The sequence below is a fragment of the Protopterus annectens genome, chromosome 7.part0 (genome assembly GCF_019279795.1).
Source record: "Protopterus annectens isolate FY-2018-M chromosome 7.part0, PAN1.0, whole genome shotgun sequence".
Classification (NCBI taxonomy): Eukaryota; Metazoa; Chordata; order Ceratodontiformes; family Protopteridae; genus Protopterus; species Protopterus annectens.
Genome location: NC_056739.1, coordinates 259,154,689 through 259,176,818, shown reverse-complemented (window position 1 = coordinate 259,176,818; position 22,130 = coordinate 259,154,689). Strand labels below are relative to the sequence as shown.

The 22,130-nt window shown below is 38.1% G+C and overlaps 1 protein-coding gene across 1 annotated transcript in view; it reads right to left on the bottom strand.

Annotated features, from left to right (window-relative positions):
• LOC122806385 (extracellular calcium-sensing receptor-like) overlaps nucleotides 1-22,130 on the bottom strand; it is a 103,221-nt gene that overhangs the window by 34,910 nt on the left and 46,181 nt on the right. The window contains exons 2-3 of the mRNA XM_044076745.1: nucleotides 17,710-18,537; nucleotides 4,465-4,692 (exon numbers count right to left, since the gene is read on the bottom strand). Of these exons, the coding sequence (XP_043932680.1) occupies nucleotides 4,465-4,692; nucleotides 17,710-18,537 (1,056 nt within the window). The remainder of the gene's footprint in view (nucleotides 1-4,464; nucleotides 4,693-17,709; nucleotides 18,538-22,130) is intronic.

Sequence of the window (22,130 nt, the reverse complement as noted above, 5' to 3'; positions counted from 1 at the left end):
AAGGTGGTAGCATCACAGATACTGAATAGGTGTTACTGATGGTGTAAGGCAATACAGTCCTAAATGCGGAGTAATTACTATTCCATTCATATAACACTAAAAATACAAACTGTCCAAGTGGCATTGATGAGGGCATCTAACCTTGCCATTGGTGGTATGCATTTTAGAAAAGAAGCAGAAGTTGGAGAGCTGGGTAAGTTCTCCCTCCCCACCCCAGATTATAGCTAGCCCATGAAATACAGCAAGAACACAATAAAGGTAAGCGTGACTACAGTTTGCACTGGGAGTGGGGCTGGTAGCATGACATATTAAGCACTAGGCTCTCAATTTTAGGGACGTGGCTCTAAACTTCCCCTGATTTGTTAGAGTAGCCTTAATTTGCTCTGTTCTGTTCTTCATTAAATTTGCTCTTCTCTGGTAAATCATTGAAGACTACAGTCACTAAATAATGATAGTCATATGAGTTTCAGATTTCATATCCTTAAAATCACATATGAATGCAACATTTGTAATTCTAACAATTTTCTGAGCATGTAAGACCAATATATAAGACGTGCACCTGATTTTGCCCTTTAACCCTCATTTTGTATTTTTTGTCACTGACTTGTGCTAAGATGATGACCGCTATGACTAGGTGAGTATGCATGCACGTCATTGTGATGCCACTGCATATAGCATTTAAAAAGGCAAAGATGATCCACATCCCTGGCATGTGCCTTTTTAGCTGCACAAATACACATCACCACTATCCATTTGATAAAAAGCAGAAGGGGAGGGAACTAGTAGAAGAATCGAGAGCAGAGCTACCTGGGAGAGTAGAAGTAATAGGAAACAGAAAATGAGGAAAGAGGCTGTGGGCAGGTAGTCCCCCTAAAAATATATTATACATAATAAATATAGAAAGATAAATATGACCTGATAAAAATCATCCCAGAGCTATAAAAGGTGGAATGGCGACATTAATTATACTGCTAGCCATTTCTTTCAGCAACTCATTAGACAGTAATGTTGGTAGTTCAGGAGTAGAGTATAAAGGAAGTGAAAAAAGACAAGTATTAAAACTAAAGTACAATTTATTTTAATTTCAGTAGATACAAAAGGGATGAAAGTATTCATGAAGGAGAAGAAATAGTGCTTAAAATCACTCGGCGCACAGGAGCACAAGAAATAATGCCACAAAAACAGCCAGTAGGAAGGGCATGCTAGAGGACTCATCTTGCTTTGATGGTCTGAAAAATGATACTATATTATTTTTAACTTATATGACACTTACTTGCAGGTGATTCATATACTGGTAGAGCCTAGGTTAGAGCCTGGGTTATAAATAGATCATCTCTCTCTCTCTCTCTCTCTCTATATATATATATATATATATATTCATGTATGTATGTATGTATTGATTTATGTATTCAATCTTTGTAACTGGGTAAGCGAATTAGTCTAGGTACCCATTTCTACCACAATCCAGACCTTAGTGGCAAAAACAATAATATAACAAGTTAGATATGCTCTTAGGAATACAAAGAAGAAGAAGAAAAAAAAACAGTTATGCAACTTAAGGCACTTGCCAGGGTAGAAGAAAGAATAAGTGAAACACAAAACATTTACAGGAATGCATACATTAATAATGGTTAAATATACAATACAGAACATTTAAACTTTATGATAAACTCAGAAGGGTACATAATAGTATATTGCACAGCTCACAATGCCACTTTGTAATAGACTAGGAATTAGCTTGTGAATGCTGCATGATTGTACAAAATAAAAAGTGCGGATAACTATATTTACATCATACATATTGTCCTAATATAGTATCAAATGGACTGAACCTGCAGATTTTATAAAGGAACTAGCATTCTAGTGGATGTTAACTAGTAGTATTCCTCTGTATAACCCTTGTCTCTGCAGCAATTGCATTTACTTTCTTTTCTTTGAGCAGATGTTCTGTCTAATGGAATTCCCTTCCACTTAAAATAAGAAGTATCCCCATAAATTCCATTTCAAACTACAACTCAAACACAACCTTCTTAAGTCCTTGCCAACTCCAACCTGAACTCTAACTGATTTTTTCCTAAATTCTACTTTTGATTATTGTAAGTTTTTCTCTCTTTTTATCCGTCTTTCTTTCTTGCTCTTCTTTACAGTATATCTACAATCAGGTTCTAAAAATATTCCTACTCAGGGATTATCCTGACACTATTGGATTGGATTTTTTGAAAGTTTTATATAACTATATTGCTTTTGTTGATTTCATTTTATGTAAATGTTTGTGATAATATTGCTATTGTAATTTTTAGTCATTGTCTTAATTACTGTTTTTGCATGTCTGTAATTGTAATTGGAGCTTTTCTCCATTGGTCTCCACTGAAAATGTGCCTTTGGCTCAGTTGGCCCAACCTGGTTAACAAATTACAACAAATAAATAAAAAGAAATAAAAATAATGGCGGGAAGAAGAGATAGTAAAAGTAGGGTTAAAATGAGCTATGTTATAAAATGTGTCAAACATACTGTACACTTGCATGCCACTGAGGTATTGCTTCCTAACTTCTGCTTCTCATGCATAGAAATCATCAGGGAGTCTACCCTGCAGGTCATTATAATGATGGCTGTGCCATTCTCCTCTTCTGGTGATGTCTATAGCTGCGGTCAACTCCTCATCTGGGTACCAGGCATCTACCTTTTGGAGTGCACCTTCACAGGGGCCCAGGCACTGTCTGAAGTGGTCATGGAGGAGATTGCGTAGACGTTTGCTGTACACTTCTTCATGTGTAATGCATTCACCCTTCATCATGTACCAACAGAGACTAACGTTCTCCTGAATATCTTCTGAAACTTGTGCTAATTTTACGTGGAACAAAATGTATCATGAGTACAATGTGATTTCTTAACTGTTTGTAGCTACAAAGTATCACAATGCACCTAAATAAACAAGTCTCAGGCATGAGCTGCAAGTTACTACTTGTCAGAAATGAGCATAGGCAGCCAGCTGTACTTTGTCACAAAAGTTTGGAAGCAAAATAAATTCGTTAATGTTCTTGCAACCAGATCCAGTTAGAAACACTTCGCCATGTTATAGTCTATGTAACAGTTAACCAGTTGAATATATGCCAAATGGGGATGATGCCATTATTATATAGCCTGATTCTGAGATGAATATTTCAAAGCATATTGATACAAATGATGCATAGATGGGCAAAACTGTGGCACATCACAGATGGATCTGTTTTGCATTGTTGCTGGATGGTACATCATACAAACCAGCTTGTACTGGCAGCCCCACTGATTACAGTATGCTGTTGGGAAATGAAGGCTGTGACTCTCCATTATTGCTATGTACAGTAGCAAAATCCTCATTTTATACTGTGGTACAGACAGCTTCACAATTTCCTGTACATAAGACTATGAATGATGACTATGCTCAAATAGCATATATGTGAATATCATTCTGACTTCATCTGCATGCCATTACGGAGTTGTTTGCATATAGTTCTGTTGCATATTTGAGATACCTATGTAAGTACCACTGTAGTGCAGCATGGAATCATAAACCACCACTGTTTGTCTGTGCGTGGCCAGTTCTGGCACAAGTGCACAATGCATACCACACAAGCTGTGTATGAATCCTGGCCACAAGTGTTCATTCTAAACTCTTACATACAGAAAGTACAATACATTCGATATTGGTTGCTACATGGTCATCATTGTTATTTTCATTTAACAATACTTACGAAAACACTACGGTGAACTATGTACACTTAGGCACATCTTAAGTTGTTTTAGAATAAGCACTGTATATAAACCTCTCCCTACCAAGATTAAGAAATCTCCAAATCTGCTCAGCATTAAACTTCAGCTGAATAAGTCATTTTGCAATAATTAATATCTCTTAGATGATTTCCTGTCTAGAGTTGTTCTTAAGCTGACCTTGCTAACACTGTGACTGTAATCGCTATAACCTGATACTTTGATATCAGTGTAAGATTTCAATAAGTATGATATGAGTGATATTTGGATCAGTTTGTGAAGTCTATTGTATGGAAAGGTGATACATTCCTTCTTTTCTGTACAGGGGCTTACTGAAAGTGTTAATATATATCTGGAGATTTCGCTACTGTATAGACAAAGAAGACATCAGAGAAGTTGACAAAGAGAATGCTAGATAAACCAAGATCTGTACAGTAAGACATAAATACAATTTAAATGTAGAGAAAAAGTTAACAGTAGCCTAGATTAGAATGATAATGATAAAATTATAAAATGTGCAAGGCAGACATAAAGCAAATGTAGAGGGACTTAAAGCAACAGTATACTGGCCTCCAGACTCTGAAACAGATCTGTCAGTGTGGAGAATACATGATGGATCAAGCGGTTCATACCTACTGATAAGCTAAATGTTTTGATGAACCTGATTTTTAGGATTGGTCATCTGTATATAAGCTTAAAAAAAATTTAAAAATTACCCAATTGTATCCTCCAAACCACAAGATGGCACTTTCATTAATGCTGAGTTCATATCCAGGAGGTGCTCGTGAATCAAATACACCAACTTTCTTGTATGTACTACTTCCATCAGAAAACATCTGCCAGTTAAGAAAGTTATATATAATTGGAGGGTCACCATTCTCATCAAAAAACACGTCATCACCGACTTTGTTTGAAAACTGGACATTTTTTATGTAATGGAACAGCTAGATACAAAGATACAGAAAACAGTGATAAGACATTTCTTAATTTTATTTTGAGATGCACTGGAACAAAAGCAGTCATGAGAATGATGGGATGTGAAAGGCAGATTTCAATCATAAAAGGTTAAATAGTAAAAGTTACTAAGAAACAGGAAGCAAAGTATACAAAAATGAAAAAAAAAAGAAGAAAGGAACTCTTTACTTGGATCAAAAATGAAATGCTCTGTTATGCAACTTTTTCTATAAACCTTCATTGTAATGCAAAGGAAAACAGGCACTAGAAACTAAGCTGCTACATAGGAGATCCTAGGATCAGAAGTGATGAAAGGAAATGACACATTCAGGTATATCAATTTTATCTAATTTATTTTTTTCAACAGTATTATTCTTCTTTGACTAACTTTAAATATTTCAGTCTCAAATAACAGCTGACTCCATCATTTCATACGTGTCCTTAGGTTTACCAATGTGATATTCTGTTTTAAAGTAAAACTTGCAATAAAAACAATTACATTTTCTATATTATGGTTTCCTTAAATCCCCCACCTTCATCCACAAACCCATTAACATAATGCTAATAATGTTCCTCTTCCACATTGATTATATAGAATTAGAATTGCAGTAAAAAATATTCATCCTGCTAATTACATCACAGTACAAGGAGGGAGTGCTCTTTTACACCTTCCATCATTTAGATTTATGCAATCTAGTGGACATTGCGAGTGTTAAGCAATGCTCTAAATATCTGGCTCTCATTTATGACATCCACCTTTCTTTCGTCCATCCAGGACTTTCTTCAAAATTATGCTGTATTTCTAGCATTACTTCTAACTATATTGTGCTGATCTGTGTATATTCAAAGGGAGGTTCATAGGTTCATAGGTTCATAGGTTCATACTAGGCTATCTGCCCTAGGGCATTTATAAGCCTAGCCAGAGTGTGTTTGGCACCCATTTTAAATTAATTTTGTTATGCCTTTTTTTGAGGTTAGTATACTGTGCCATTGTCTAACAGTGACACAGAAGTGATAGCCGGGGTAAACTACGATCTCCCATCCACTCATCAAGATTCCTCTTGAAGAGAGTCAATGTGGGACTCTGCCTAACCTGGACTGGGATTTTATTCCAGAGTGAAGGGAGCCTCTGGGTTATGAATCTGTCCCTCCAGCATGTCCTATTTATTTCAGTGCTGAGGTTCAAGTCTCAGCTCGATGGGATTTGGATTTTCTGAGGTGCAGCATGTCCATTAATTCGGGTTGGACATGGCTTTATATGTCAGGCACAGATCGCCTCTGAGCAGGCGGTATGCCACTGAGTAGAGCTGGAGTTTCTTTAACCGGGCAGCATATGGCATCTGTTTGAGCCCTTTGATCCTCTTGGTGAGGTACTTTTGGGGTCTTTCCAGTTGCTGCAGGTGTCTGGTAAGGTACATCCCAAAAGGGCATTGTACTCAATTATGGGCCTGATGAGGGATGAGTAAAGAATACGATGACCTCCCTGATCTAGATGTGAATCCCTTCATGATTAGGTGAGCTATATAAAATGTTTTCTAACCACTTTGGCCACGTGGTTGTCAAATGAGAGATTGCTATCAACTTGGGTCCCCAGGTCCCTAATGACTTAATGGATTACCACCTATGTGGTAATTTGTGGGCACTTTGTTTTTGCCAAAGGGGATGACTATACACTTTTAGCTTGAGGCCATGGCTCTGGCACCAGTTGTCTGTTTCTATGAGGCCCTTTTGGAGGATGCTTGTGTCGGCTGGAGAGTTGATTATGGCGCCCAGTTTGCAGTCATACTTGGTCAGCCACAGTCCTTCCGTGTTGGCCTGTACTGCCGAGAAATATATACCGAACAAGAGAGGTCCCAGGACTGAGCCTTGTGGGATGCCACTTGTAACTGGTTTGGAGTCTGACATGGCTCCAGCAATTCTAACCATGTGGGTTCTGTCCTTGAGCCAGTTTGCAACCCATCTAGTGACATAGGGGTTTATATTTAAGCTGGTGAGCTTATATATAATGCCAGGTCCAGGTAGGCTGTGTGGACCACCTTCCCCTCGTCAATGGCCTTGGTGACTGTTTCAAAGAAATCGACCAGGTTTAAGAGGCAGGATCTGCCCTTAACAAAGCCAAACTGGGTAGGATCCAGTGTCTGTAGGTCCCCAATATCTTTATTTATGAGGTCCATGATGATCCTTTCCATAGCTTTGCAGACCAAGCTAGTCAGGCTTATGGGCGATAGTTTCCAGGATCCGTTGAGGCACCACCTTTGTGGAGAGGGACCACTGTTGCTGTACGCCACTCTTTGGGTACATATCCTGTAGTAAGGCTAAGATTGAACAGTAGTTTTATGTTTGGGTTTAGCTCTTCTTGGAGTTCATGGAGACACCATCTGGTCCCATTGATGCTGTGTTTTTGCTTTGGAGAGGCGGCTCTTACCTGAGCATCTGACATGTCAGGGGCAGCACTCTGTTGGGATAGATATTTGTCCTTTTGGTGGGGAGAGGGAGAAGTTTGCACTGAACCTGTCAGCTAGGATGTTGGCAATGTCTGTGGGCTCGGTGTATTTTTGTCATTTTGGACTAATTCTGAGCATATCTGGGAATTCCCACCCAGGTTCCTAACATAACTAAAGAAAGCCTTGTGATTATCCTTAGTGTCCTGTGCAATTTTAAGCTGGTCTTAGACGATTTTATGAGTGCGTAGTTTTTGCTAATACTGATCAGAGATGCCTTCCCTTTTTGGGATTTTGCTCTATCATGTAGTAGCTTCCTCCTTCTATTGTATAGTTTGTTTATGGCTGGGGTCCACCAGACAGGACGTCTGCCTTTGGAGGATTGGGTCTTGGTTTTATTTGGGATTGCATGATCCATGCATTCCTGAAGGTGTTCATAGAATGCGTTTATAAAGGATTCTGCGCCCTGGGACATATTTTCCACAGGCCCGGGCGCTTTGTAGGATTTCGCCTCGGTTTTGAGGCGTGTGAAATTTGCTTTAGAGAAGTTTTTCACTTTGGTTTTCTGGGCAGGGACTGTGGTCGGGATGTGAATATCCAGTGAGATTAGTTTATGGTCTGATCTTACCAGTGAGGGATACACTTCTGGTCTGGAGCATAGTGTCCCCATGTTGGTGATGATCAGGTCCAGTATGTTTTCCCCTCTTGTGGGAGTGGTAACAAGTTGTTCCATAGCATTTGAGTTTATAAATTCTAGGAACTTTTGGGCTAGGGTGTTGGAGCTAGAGTAATGCTCCCAGTCTATGTTTGGGTAGTTGAAGTCGCCCAATATAATGGTGTTTGGAGAGACCTTCATATTTTCCAGTATTCTCAGGAAGGCCAAGTGGGGTTCCTGTGTTTGGGAGGGTGGTCTGTAGCAGGCTATAAACTGGAAGGCAGTTTTACCCAGAGTTAGTTGCACATGGATATTCTCTGATGCTTCGTGCTGTGCCACCAACCTGGAGGTGTGGGTATCTTTGACAAATATTGATACTCCCCCTCCTTTTGTGGTTCGGTCCAAGTCTTGGGAAAAGCATGGTATGAGGTATAACCTGGTAGTGCTGGGGTGCAGCCTTGAACCAGGTTTCTGTTACTGCACAGATATCGATGTTCTCCATGCTAAGGAGAGTTTCGAGTGCATGCATCTTGAGGTTTAGACTTCTGGTGTTGAGTAGCATTACTCTTAGTTTCTTATCCCTTGTGATACCTATGGAGGTGGGTTTGTCTTTTGAGCCTTGCCTAAAAAGGCACTATGGGGTAGCAAGAGCCTTTGCCAATATCCAAAGCCCAAGGGTGACAGGTGCAAGCCGTCCTAGTGGGTTTGTCGAGCATGTCATCCCAGGCTGACAGGCATTGGATCCCCTTTGAATGACACCAACACTTAAGCCAATTGTTGAAATTGATCATCTTGTCTTCATATTGTGGCATCATTCTTGGTGAAGGTAAGATGCTACTCAAGGTCAGGGTCATACCGGCCTGGGCTACATGCTCAGAGAGCTCCACTATGTCTCTTTTCATGTAGCCCAGGGAGGTACGTCTCAGGTCATTCACACCAGCATGGACAATGACTGAGTCATATTTGTACTTGCCTTGGAGTGACCTGAGTGCTTGTGTTATGTGGCGGATCCTAGCGCCCGACAGGCAGCTCACCGTGACCTTCTCCTTGTTCAGCCTGGTGAGCGGGACGTCAGTGTGCCTGACGATAGAGTCACCTATTACAAGTGCATCAGGTGTGTTGTTTAGCCTTAAGGGCTGTGACTGTTCGGCACACTGGCTTTGTGAGCTATGTGTTGCACGTGTTTTGTTTTGGGGTAGCGGTTGCTTGGGTGTCTGCTTTGGAGGTCTCTGCTGCTTAGGCAGATTTTTATTTAGAGCCTCGAGTATGTTTTGTGTGTTTATGTGTTTGGTTTGTTGTCGTGGTAGGTCTATGTGAGACTGGAATTGTAGTGAGTGTGGTTTCCTTCTCCTCCTGACTGGTTACGCCAGTACTGAGTTGAGAGAGCTTAGCCTCCAGTTTGGCTATATGGTTGCATCTCTCACATGTGTTGGAATTTGTTGGGAGGAGGAGAGGGTTGTCTGTGTACATGAGGCAGTTGTAACATTGCCTCAAGATTCCCAGATTCACCAGCTGGACCGGAGAGGAGATTGACAACTGACCTTTGGACATGCTAGAATAGTATTGGGAATTCCTTTATAATTGAAAAAAGGGCCAATGGGGAACAAGGTACTCAAGGGGAGTTTGTGAGGGTGTAGTGCTTTTAATTTTTAGAGCTGACTTATATAATTGCTTTAGTGAGCAAGTGCCAGGTAACTTAAATGCAATGTGTTACAGGTAACTTAAATGCAAAACGACAAACAGTAACGTTCTGTCCAGGGAATCAAGGAAATAAGTATAGTAAGCAAAGCAGATGACACTAGGGATCCACAGAAGTGCTAAAAGGCGCGTTTTAGGTGGAATTAGCGTTTCAGGAAATAAACAAACAACAAGCATACAAATAAAGCTAGATTCAGCAGGCCTGGATCTAGTCTATGCTACAGCAAACAAGGTGTACCAATTTCAGTAAGAAACAGTTAGAATATGCAGGCACTATAAGCCTCTAACCAGAAATTCCCTGCTCAGAAGGGCAGAGTCCAGCCTCTCCTCTCACAAGAGTGCAGACCGCAATCCTTCTTAACGTAAAATAACTGGCCTGAAGCCCAAGTGCTTAAACCAGAACTAATACACTTTTAGAATAACAGACACTGAGCTCTCAATCAGCAGTTCCCAACTTAGAAGGATGTAAGCTACCTGTCCTGCCACCACAGTGCAGGCCACAAACCTTCCTAATGTAAAACAACTGGTCTGAAGCCCAAGTGCTTAATCCAAAAGACTTAGAAATGATAGCTACACTTTAATCAAGTTACTACCAGCAGTAATAAATACAACTGAATACTTTAAAGAATGCCTGGATTAGTGCTCAAGTTATACAAACAAAGCTAGATTCAGCAGGCCTGGATCTAGTCTATGCTACAGCAAACGAGGTGTACCAATTTCAGTAAGAAGCAGTTCAAATATATAGGTCCAAGGCTTAACTGCTTGGTGTCTTATCTTATCCATTTAGTTTAGTTTTAGATCACTGTTAAGAATCCTGACCAATGTTCCTGCCACTCTTTCTGACCCACACCCACTGGTGATCTTTCTGACCCACACCGACTGGTGAGCACGTTGAGCAAAGACGTGAACTGAAAAGATTTCAACTGTCATTCAACTGGGGTAACTTCCATACCTTAAATATGAAGCCATTTAAGATGGGTTTCCTGTCCTGACCTGCAGTCAGATTGTCCTATCCATATTCTGCTTTGGGAAAGCTAAGCCCAAAATCCAGAAGCTTCTATCTTCTCTATATGACAAACAAATTCTTATTGCCCATCTGGTTGCTTCAATTACTGCATCACTCATTGCTTTAGTGTATGGGCATTCTCATACTATATGAAAATAATCCGCTTCTGTAGCTGAATCTCTCCAACAGTTTGACTCTATATACCAACCCTCTTAAGTAATCTCAGTGGGAAGTGTTGCCACATATGTATATGTTTGAGCATAGTACATTGCAATGTGGCTGGCACTCTTTTTTGTTGTATGAAACTTCATATTTCTACCCATACTTTTTTTCAGTCTGTATATTTAACATCTCATTCCTTTTAACCACAACCTGATTATAATATTGTTTATCGTATTCACCCCATTTTAAGTTCTCCTTTACATTTTTCCTTATTAATCTGCCCTTTCTAATACATTTAGTTTCTTTCTATTGGCTCTTGAAATTTTTAAACCTGTAACGTTATTCTTGCTTACAAATACCGCTACCATTTAAATTGCTGACCTTGGCGATCTTCTTTTATTACATTATAGTCTAACATTATGCTATTGATCACATTCCATACATCTTTTATAAACTGTGTGCCTCTTTTGGCCCAACATTTTCAAAATATTGGCCTAGAATCTACTTGAAAATTAGAGAACATCTATATTTGGCTTTATTGTACATCCTCCCCTTTTTGTAGATATCCCATTTCCAACCTTTCACTTTCACCAATTTTTCCACTGTTCATTGTTCCCCAAAATTGGAGTTTTGGGATGTCACCCCTTGTTCTCATACTTCCTTGATAATCATAGTTCTAAGGGAACCCCCCACATAGGTCTTGGATGCAAGCATGCTGTTATAGATTGACTTTTAGCAACCATGTTATGGTATCACCAAAGTCTAGTCCCACCCCTCAATATCTCAAGTGTAGGGTAAGATTTTTCCTTTGCTTTCTGATTTTTTGTGGAATGAGATGCATCCTAGAATTCAGTGTTTGGAACTTAAGTCAAATACTTGGATTTGTGGAAGTGAGGTAGGTGTAGAAGCAAAATAAGAGCTTAGGGAGAAGATTAATTGTTATTATTTGTACTTTAGTAAGGAATTGGAATATTTTCTTTTTCCATCTCAAGATTTTACAGCTTAAGTCACCTATTAAAGGTTTGGCATTGGTATTAATGACACATGGGTTAGCCTTATAATGATAACTGCCAGAAGGATAAACAAAAGAAGCTGGAAGTAGCGCACACAAACCGCACTTTAATGAAAAATCAAAAAATCCAAAACTAGATCACAGAGTCAGTAAACGCTTTTAAAATCCAATACATGCGTTTTCGTCAACCTGTAGCTTAGACTTCATCAGACCAACTGATAACTGCCAGAAGACTACTGATCCAAGAAAGACGAGTTTAATAAAACTTAGCACCTTGGCTTGCAAAAGCCTACCAAGAGTAAAACACACATTTCAAAACAGTCCTTATATACAAAAAACAAGCAACTAAACAATCAAACAATTATGTAATTATTAAATTACATATTTTTAGTTACATTCATTATTGAGCCCAAAGGGCTCCAAAGTACCATTATTTAAATTTAACAATGTTTCCTTCCTGAAAAGTTTTTCCTTTCAACTTCTACATTCTGCTAAACATACCTCTACTTTTTCCAAAATACAATCCTGTAAATCTTCAGTATTAGAATCATGAAAAGAAATAAACTGACTACCAAATGGACTGTCTGTTCTTTTATTTCTAATGTATTTTAAATGTTCTTGGAAATGCACTTTAAAACTTCTATAGGTTTCCCCAATATATTTTTTCCCCAGTATATAGGTTTTATTAAACTCATCTTTTTTGGATCAGTTGCCTTTTGGTAGTTATTTTTATATTTGCTTTTTTCATGGTTTGATGTTTTCTTGGCTACTGACCCTGCTAACAACATACCTCAAGTTTTTAGAAATGACCAACCTGATGTTTCCCAAAAACTGATTGAGCAGTATGTGTTTCAATATAATGAGAGGAGTTTGAGAAATTATGAAGGAATAACTGCTCATTATTCTGGTAGCAACATGGATGTAGATGACTTGTCTTCAGCTAATGTATGGGATCACTTTGTGGGTTAGTGAAATCGTCACTGCAACAATCCCTTTTCAACAGTGGGTTCTTCTGCTGTGGCTTCATTGCCTGCATTAACTTACAACTTAAGGGATAAAGTTTAAGTAAAGTAGCACCCATAATAATGTTTTGTGCTTACAGCATTATATTGAATTCAATATTACCCTTAGGGGTTTGAGAGCCTTTAAAACACCTGCTACATCGTTTGATGGGGGGAACCCTGATGATGTTATTTTCCGTAAAAGGTGGATTGAGGCTGCACACTGATGCTCTACTATATGGGTTCATATCTTAATAGATAGGGAACACCTTAAGAAACAAAGGTTGAAAGAAGAGATTATGCTGGTGAGTGTGGAGTTACAAAAAAATTTGTCGTCTGGTAAATTAGATGATATGCTCCGTGATATGAATGCCAGACTAGCTGGTTTTGAAGAGGGGAGTAAGTGGAAAGCAAAAGTAATAAAATTAACAGAGATATTAAGGATTATAATTTGGATAACGCATTCCTGTGGAAACGTAAATTTGATAGGTCTTCCTCTGGAAGGGGGAAGGACCAAAGTTATAATAGCACTTCCGTTTCCACTTCAGTGTCATTTGTGTCCTCAGAGGAGGCGAAATCTAGTATGGGGGCTGCTGGTGTAAATGAACAATTTCCAGCTTTACCACAAGCCCAAAATACTGCAGAGTTTAATAGGCATTTTCAGAGCCCTAATAACACCAAACTCCACAATAACAATAAAAAAAAAACGTGGCTGTAATGACTGGGGACAATATAAACAGCACAAAAGAAACTCGAAGGGTTCCAATAATAAGAGAACATGCTGGAACTAACAGGTATGACTTTCCTAAAGACTCTTTAGTGTTAAATTTATCTAAATGAGAAGTCCCTGACATTGTACTTTCTGTGCTTAATTTGGGACTTAAATTTATACCCACATTAATAACCAGGTTACACGTATTAAAGAGTGAAATTTTCCTACTTAGTAGGAAATTACATTTAATAGATTATTTTAAAGAATGTAACAATGATGTTTTACATGATATTAATGAGAGTTCTGATGATCCATTTCATTCTTGCTATTCTACGGAGGATAACGTTTTGATAGATGATGCTTCTGTATGTGAAATAAATGCCTACAGTAATTTTAATACTAGTACTATTCCTGTTAAGAGTCAGTTTATTCCACCTTTTACTAATAATATTATACAAAGTAATACTGCTACCTTGAATGTTGAGGTTGAACAATTCTGTTCAAAGTGCATTAATGACAAATCTGATGTGTGTTATAATTTGACTAAGCAGCCATGGTTGGCTTTTTCTGCTCATAGGTTCATAGTTTAGTACTAGACTAACTGCCCTTGTGTGCCATTTTAAGCCTAGCCAATTACCGCAAGTGAGAATTAAACCCTGCACCTTGCGTCTGTAAGGTAAACACCTTAATCAGTCCCCTTCCTTTTTTGTAAAGTTAAAAAATTTGTGGTGAAACAGTCTGATAAGAGGAACCAAATAGTTATTATGCATTATACTCAATATCTTCATATGTGTTATGCTCACCTCAATAATGAGGACATTTATGAGAAATGCAATATTTCTAAATATAATGAGTGTATAGATGAATATCATCTGTTACTTCAGAAGGGACTACAGCTGGGATATTTCAGTGCCAATGATATTAATTAAAATATGTAATGTTGAAAATTCTAGTATAGCAGTGTTTTACTGCTTACCTAAAACACACAAAGGCCTGGATAACTTAAGCGGTAGACCTATTGTCTCAGCAGAAAAGTATTTTTTGAAAAATATTTGCATTTTTTTGCATGAATATTTGAAAAAATATATATTTGGTATTCCTTCTTACATCAGGGATAGTCAGGATTTTCTCAACAAAATTAGGGACATAACATAAAATAGTACAACATTCTGGCTTTGTAAGGATGTTAAAAGTCTGTACACTAACATCAAGCATAATTTAGGTGTAGCAGCTTTATTTTACTTTTTGGGTCATTCTCCCATGTCTCATGTCCTTATTGTTTTAGTTCTTTTTTGCCTCAAGAATAATTCATTTACATTTAATGGGGAGATTTTTCTCCAGCTGCAAGGGACAACTATGGGGGCACCTTTTGCCCCCATGTCTGCCAAACTTGTGATGGCCAAATTTGAGGAGGATTTTATTTACCCCCACAGTTTCTATTAGTCACAGGTAGTGTACTTCCAATTTATAGATGATTTAATTTTTTTTATGTGAGGAGCAACAAGGGGATGCCCAGACATTTGAAAAATGACTTACAATCTAATAATATTTGATGGGATTCAAATAGGTCCCCGGGTGAAGTTTTTGGATATTGATCTAAATGGTTTGGAGACTAGTTTACATAGGAAATTTGACCAAAGAAATCAATTTTTATATGGTAGTAGTTGTCATCCTACACATTTGTTGTATGTACTACTGTATAATGATTTTTTTGCGAATTTATAGACTGTGCAGTATGGATAATGTATTTACTAAGGAAATATTGGAGGCTGAAAAAATATTTAATAAGAGACGCTATAATGTTAATCAACTTATGGAGGCAAAATTAAAAATTATGGAAATGAGACAGCATCAGACGATGGGTGACAGATGGGGTATTTCCCCTTATATAAGTAGTAGGTATAGGGGGGTCAGATAAAAGGGTAATAACTAGTATTGAGGGCAGAACTTCTTCTTATGAAGATAATAAAAATGAAATTTACTTTGTCACTACTTTTATTGTGATTTCTGAGCATATTGTGGAAAACGTACGAAAACTTTGGCACATGGTTTTGAGAGATATGGATTTGAGGCATATTTTACCAGGACATATCAGAATCTCTTATAAAAGAGCTAGAAATCTGTCTGATATGCTTGTACATAACCACTTTACTCCACCAGATGTCAGCATAGATAGGAATATATTACTTAATAAAGGTATTATGCCTTGTAATAAATGTTCCATCTGTAAGCAAGTGGTTATTTTTTTCCCTATATTAATAAATCTAGATTTTTTTTATAAAGAGAAACTTTACATGCAAAACTGAAGGAATAATTTATGCCCTAAGATGCACATGTAACCTGTATTATATTGGGGAAACTTATAGAAGTTTTAAAGTCTATTTAAAAGAACATTTAAGAGACATTAGAAATAAAAGAATGGACAGTCCATTAGGTGGTCATTTTATTTATTTTCTTGATTTTAATACTGAAAATTTACAGGGTTGTAATTTTGAAAAAATAAAGGTATGTTTAGGGAAATGTACGAGTTTAAATGAAAAACTTTCAAGGAAGGAAACATTGTTAATTTTAAAGTATGGTACTTCGGTGCCCTTTGGGCTCAATAAAGAATATAATTGGAAGTATGTCATTTAAAAATTACATTATTTTTTGATTGCTTAATTGCTTATTTTTTTGTATGTAAGCACTGTTTTGAATTGTGTTTTTTATTCTTGGAAGGCTGTTGCAAGCTGAAGCATTAAGTTTCATTGAACTCATCTTTCTTGGATCAGTAGCGTTTGGTAGTTATTTTTATATTTGCTTTTTTCGTGGTTTGCTGAGCCTTATAATGATCCCCAAATAGTAATATTTTAATGTCACTTTTGTTATAAACCAATTCTGGGAGTTCTCTATCTGTGTCCTCATGGCTTTTGATAGGGGGAATATTTCAGTTTTGGTCTCATTCTGTTCAAGACCAGAAATGTGATGCAGCTTTTCTGGTTGAGACAGCCATATCACACAATAAGCAGCAAATCATTTGGAAAACAGGGGAGCTTCCTGCAGTATAGGTATGCCTAAATCTGAAATTTGCCTGTTTAGGAAATTTATAAAAAAAAATCCTGTTGATATCTCAAACAGTAATGGGACAAGAGGCATCCATGTCACCTACCCCAAATCTCTAGTTTGCAACAGGCACCCAATAGTAGATACAGTAGCTTTAAGGTTTGTATATAACAATTGAATTTTTATAAAAACTACTGGGAGTTTATCTAATCTGTTGTGAAATTTAAATCCTATCTAAATCCAAATTCTTCGACAGTCATTTGATGGAAATGAATGAATTACTACTTAATCATTATTTTGCTTTTCATAACAGTAGAATAGACAGATAAATTGCCCTATGGCTGACAGAGCTGGGTCATGGTCAAACTGGGTCCTAGGCAGGGTAATAGACTTCTGCCCTGGGAGCCATTCCAGTGTACCATTACTTGCAAGTCTCAACCTAATTATCATAAACACTGTTTGAACATGTCAGTGAGTATACAATTTTCTTCTTTAATTGTATAACTATCAAAGATTTAGATTTAATTTAAAATTTTAGAGCAAACATGCTCATGATCATTTGCTAAACAAAACACTCTCACATTGAAAACATACACATTATCAAACATATGATCCATTTATTCTCATTACAGGTAATATATAAGTATCGACTATGGGATGAGTATGACCAATCTATAACTAAAGGGGATAGGTTATTTCAAGAACAAAAAGGGAAACTGGCTAAGCTTAAAATGGCCTGCAAGGACAGTTAGCCTAGTATTTACCTATGCACCCTTGACCCTATAAAAAAATCAAAAATGTAAATATAAATGCAATTTAATTACGTATTACATGATTAAATTATCTATACATCTTTGAAGGGGAATATTCTATTTTGGTCTTTGGTAAAAAGTTCTAAGCTGGCTATAGAACTGCTTTTCAAACAAAGTTCTGTTTTGTATTATGATTTATTTTTCCCTTTTGTGAAAATGTCTTTTATTTAAATTACTTATACATGCACTTGTTCAGAGTCACACAGTAGGCAAATGAAGGTGAAAAGAATTATACACTGTAGCTCTGACTACAGGAAGCAACTTGCTAAAATATCAGAGCCTTAATCCTTGTTGATAGCTGCAGGATGTTTTTTTCATATTGACAGTCATTTTCAATTTTTCTGCCTGCATTTAATCTTGAAATTATTAGTGGACAAACTCATCGTGTTACTCTTAAAAAAATGTAAGAGTCATCTTTACTTATTAATGACTATCATTAATATAAATTAAAAAAAAATACCATTACCTGCCAAGGCCAAAAATGCAGGATGTGAGCACAAGACTGGTTTACAAAAGGCCCCTTCCCTGGTTGACATGACAACAGGTTGTGCAGAGCATGGGTCACTGCATATACTGCATTGTATGCTGTATAGACAAAACTGAAATTATGAGCATCATACAAGGAAACATCTACATTCTCCATTGTCTCATAACCAGTGCAAAATGTTTTGTTTGAACTGCCCTGAAGTTTAGTTTCAGATGCAGGCCAATAGCAACCAAAGGACTTCTCCCAGAAAGTCTGAATAAATACATCATCTGTGGATGTGGCTGGATGAAGACCCTGGAGGTGTTCCATAAGCCCAGGAATTTCCTCTCTTTCATATGCAATCCCTATGCTACCATTTAATGCTTTAAGAATGTCAGTGCTGGAAAAATCTGAAGACACAGACCAACTTGAGGAACTTATCCATACTTTTCCTGTAACTTTTTGCATAGCAACCATTTCCATGAATGGTGTTAAATTTTCTGCCGAACAGTACACAACAATGACACTGGCCGAAGATGCCTTAACCACATCTACTACTCTGAGGATTGATTTTCTAGAATTATGCAAGGATACTGTTTCCAAGAAAGCAATGCATCCACCCAGTTTAAAAAATTCATTACGCAGTTCCTGACTGCTTAGTATTCCACGGTCATCGTTGGAAGATATGATGCCTATCCAGTTCCATTTGAAGTGCCATAGGAGCTGTGCCAAAGCATAAGGTTCTGAGCTATCTCTTGGAACTGTTCGAAGGAAGGATGGAAACTGCTGTTTGTCACTGAGGGTAGAAATAACAGCACCATAGCTGATCTGCAAGAAAATAATTTAACAACATACTGCTTTAGAACCTGTGCACCAACCTCTGTAATTAAAAATGTAGGCTTTGTGCTTCATGAGGAATTATAGACTACTTATATAATATTCAACTAATGCAGGGCAAAAAATTGTTTAGTGAAATGAATCTGTTATACATAGGTTACAAACAAAAAGTCGTTAAACTAATCTATGTGAAAATGCTTTGCTCAGGACACACAACGAACAAAAACTTGTTGCTGTATGCAGTATTTTATTTATTTATTTGCATGCATGAATGTATGGTTTGTTGGCCAGGTAAGACCCCATAGGCTTATGGACTATTTTTCAGAGAAGACACACAGCGGTATTTGTATTCAGTGGAAATATTGCTAAGGCATGGGGACTGCGTGAGTTATGTTTTCAAGTGTTTGATTTGTCTGAAAAAGATGATCTAAAGAGATTATGTTAAATAAAAATGTGATGTAGCTTGTGATTTAAAAATAAATAAAAAATGTGGCTGTGATAATGAGTGGGGATGCTATGAGTGCAAACTATAGAATAAATGTTAATAAAGATTCCGTTAAATATGAGTGCGAAATATGTAAACATTCTGTTTTTTTTTATAAATAAAGTACTCTGGCTCTCAACTTCTCAGGGTGAGCTGCTTGTCTTGGCCATCCAAACATGCAGGCACCCAGTAGTGCTTACTGGACAAGAAGGAAAAGATATAGGCAGATAATTACTCATTATAATGTTGATAATCAAGAAATCCTTAATAGTTTCAGAGTTGACATGGATTTTGTAAGGGTTTTAGTTAGCATGCATGGCCCACAGATAGGTAATGGGGAGTTATATAACCTTCTTACCCTACAGAAATAAAAGAATGTATAGTCCTCACTAAAATTGCCATGAGGACCTTTCAGAGACAGACTGGGAAGACATTGGGTATTTCTCAGGCTTCTACCTTGAGGATACTTCAGCAGTTCCTGGATGTACTCTTGGCACATGTGGATCAGTACATCTATTTCCCAGTGTCATCTCAGGACCTAGTAAAGTCTACGAGTGCCTTTTGGGCTGGCACATATCCTTACAGTTCTTGCTGTGGTACATTCCACCCATGTTGCCATTATGGCCCTATCATGGCCATGTGAGGAAAAGTACCATAATAGGAATGGCTACTATTCCATCAAATGCCAGGTAGTGTGTGCGATGCATGAGGGTGCATCACCATTGTCTGTATCCAGCATCCTGGCAGTGCATATGATTCCTATATCTGGCACACTAACTCACTCCTCTGCCTTTTCCTGCATGGTAGAATGTGCCATGGTCATCTTGTTGGTAAGTGGACATTATAATTATCATAACCTAATTAGTTATTCTTAGTAAAGTAATTATTAAATGCATTGTTTAATAATAAACCACATTTCCTTTGTTTTTTCTCCCTCTTTTTTCTTTTTGTTCTGTTGTTTAAGTGCTGTAGGATACATGGCCCATGACACCTTTGAGAAATCTTACAGGAGCTGCTGAAGATAATTTTAATGCATTCATGTCCCAAACTCATATTATCATTGATAGAGTCTTTGGTAAGTTACAAGCCCATTGCAGATGCCTGGTTGATTCTGTGGGTGAGCGGTGCCTTTCAATATGACCCAGGTACTGCATGCAGGACGTTGCATCCTGCACAAGTTGCTCTGTTCTGATGGTAAAGTGGCCCATGCTGTCACTGCAGCTCTCAGTGTAGGTCCTACTTTTATTAATGATCATCAAATAGCAATAATAGTTAAGCACCCCACATGGATGGCTTGTGCATGGTATACGGCTATGCATTTAAAGACACCGCATTAAGAACTATGGATTATGACATTCAGGTTAGTGTTTCTTTTCTTATAAAAAACACGCAAAGTATAATTGATGCATACAATGCTATGTGTGGGCTGTGCTATGTGGTACATGGTCTGCTATCACTGTTCATCAGACATTCCTGCTTATCTTTAAATAATGGTTTTCCCAGTACAGTTAATCATATTACTGTTTATAAAAGTTATAGCCATCTGTTCTGTGAACAAGAGAAGGGTTTTCAGACTGTGTGCCATCATGTGAGATGAATGATACACCTGCAACAGTCTCTCTCCTTGGACATCAGACACCCTGCGCATGTCCACCTCACATCCAGACCCTGTCATTTCCACTGAACACACAAGTTGCAGAGAGAGAATGGAGGGCAGTTGCAATGAGTCACATGGATGTGCCTACAGATATGATGTTTGCTGGCAATGACAACAGTAACACTGTCAACTCTTTGTGCCAGATAGTTGTGTAGTTGCAAATGTCCTCATGCTTGCCACAGACACACCTACCTGTTCCACAGCAGTGTACACAGCAGATGCATGTGCCTTAGTCACTGACCTGTAACCAGTTGGCTGATTCCAAGTGCTGCATACATTTCAAGGACAGTCCAGGAGCCATGACTTCACAGTAGTGTCCTGTGGATAGTATGTCATTGTCAGAGACGGTGCACATAATCAGATGCTGCACTGGTTGGGAACACAGGAGGACCCTGTGTGGGACTCATAGCTAAGGATGGCACGTCAGAGTCTAGTGAACTGACCCATTCATTGGCTATCTCAACACGCCCCGTGTATGTCAACAGGTGTATGTCCTTGTAAATGTGGGAGTTCCTTCTTCCATGAGTGTTGAGGGCAGTGCCTCTGTGTCATTGGACTTTGCTACTTGTAATCTGCCATCATTGTCCTTCAAAGCAGTCATGCTGATGTCAGCTGTCACTTGCCACACTGAGCTCCACACTCTATAAGTAGAATCTGTGCATGCATTACAGATATGGCATCACTATAAGCCCACAGAAATATTTTTCCAAATACCTCACCATGACATTCAGTGTGGGACACATGGAAAATAGTTCTATGCAATAGTTTGGAACAAGTACCTCAATGGCATGTTTTTGCACTGGCAGAGTGGTTACTTAGGCCAATATACAGGCAGCTGACAGTCATATCTGCATCAATTCATGCAGAGGTATGTGTCATATGATACTGTTAATATTAGTACTAGTCCAAAGTTTCCCCTACTGACACATAGGTGCCATGCTAGTGCCCACACATAAGCCATTAGTTGATATGAGGGTTTGGATGTCCTGCACTGTCAGTGACACCAAGAATCTCTACATGTGAGTCTGCAACTTTAATGTGATGTGCCTCCCCTCCCCTCTTTAGTGGTCTTATCCACTGTTATTTCCCGAGTCTTTGCATAGGCGATTATATCTGAGACCCATCTTTGCCCTGGATGTAAAGATTTGTTATGGCTTCCCATGGTAATCACATACTGCTCTATGTCCTCCCAGATCTAGTCTCTGACCTGCTGGTCTGCATCACCTTTAGCTAGTATATGCATGCTATATAAGCATATGGCTTGAAGAATTTCATTATTCTCCTGGCTTGAAAACTTAGTTATGGTTTATCTCTCCTGGGTTGCTATACCAGTACCTCATTTGTGGACAATACATGTCAGTCATTGGGTATATGTCCTAGGCTATACTATGCATGTTTTAATGATCACATCCACTCATTGTATCCACCTGGTTATCACCAGCA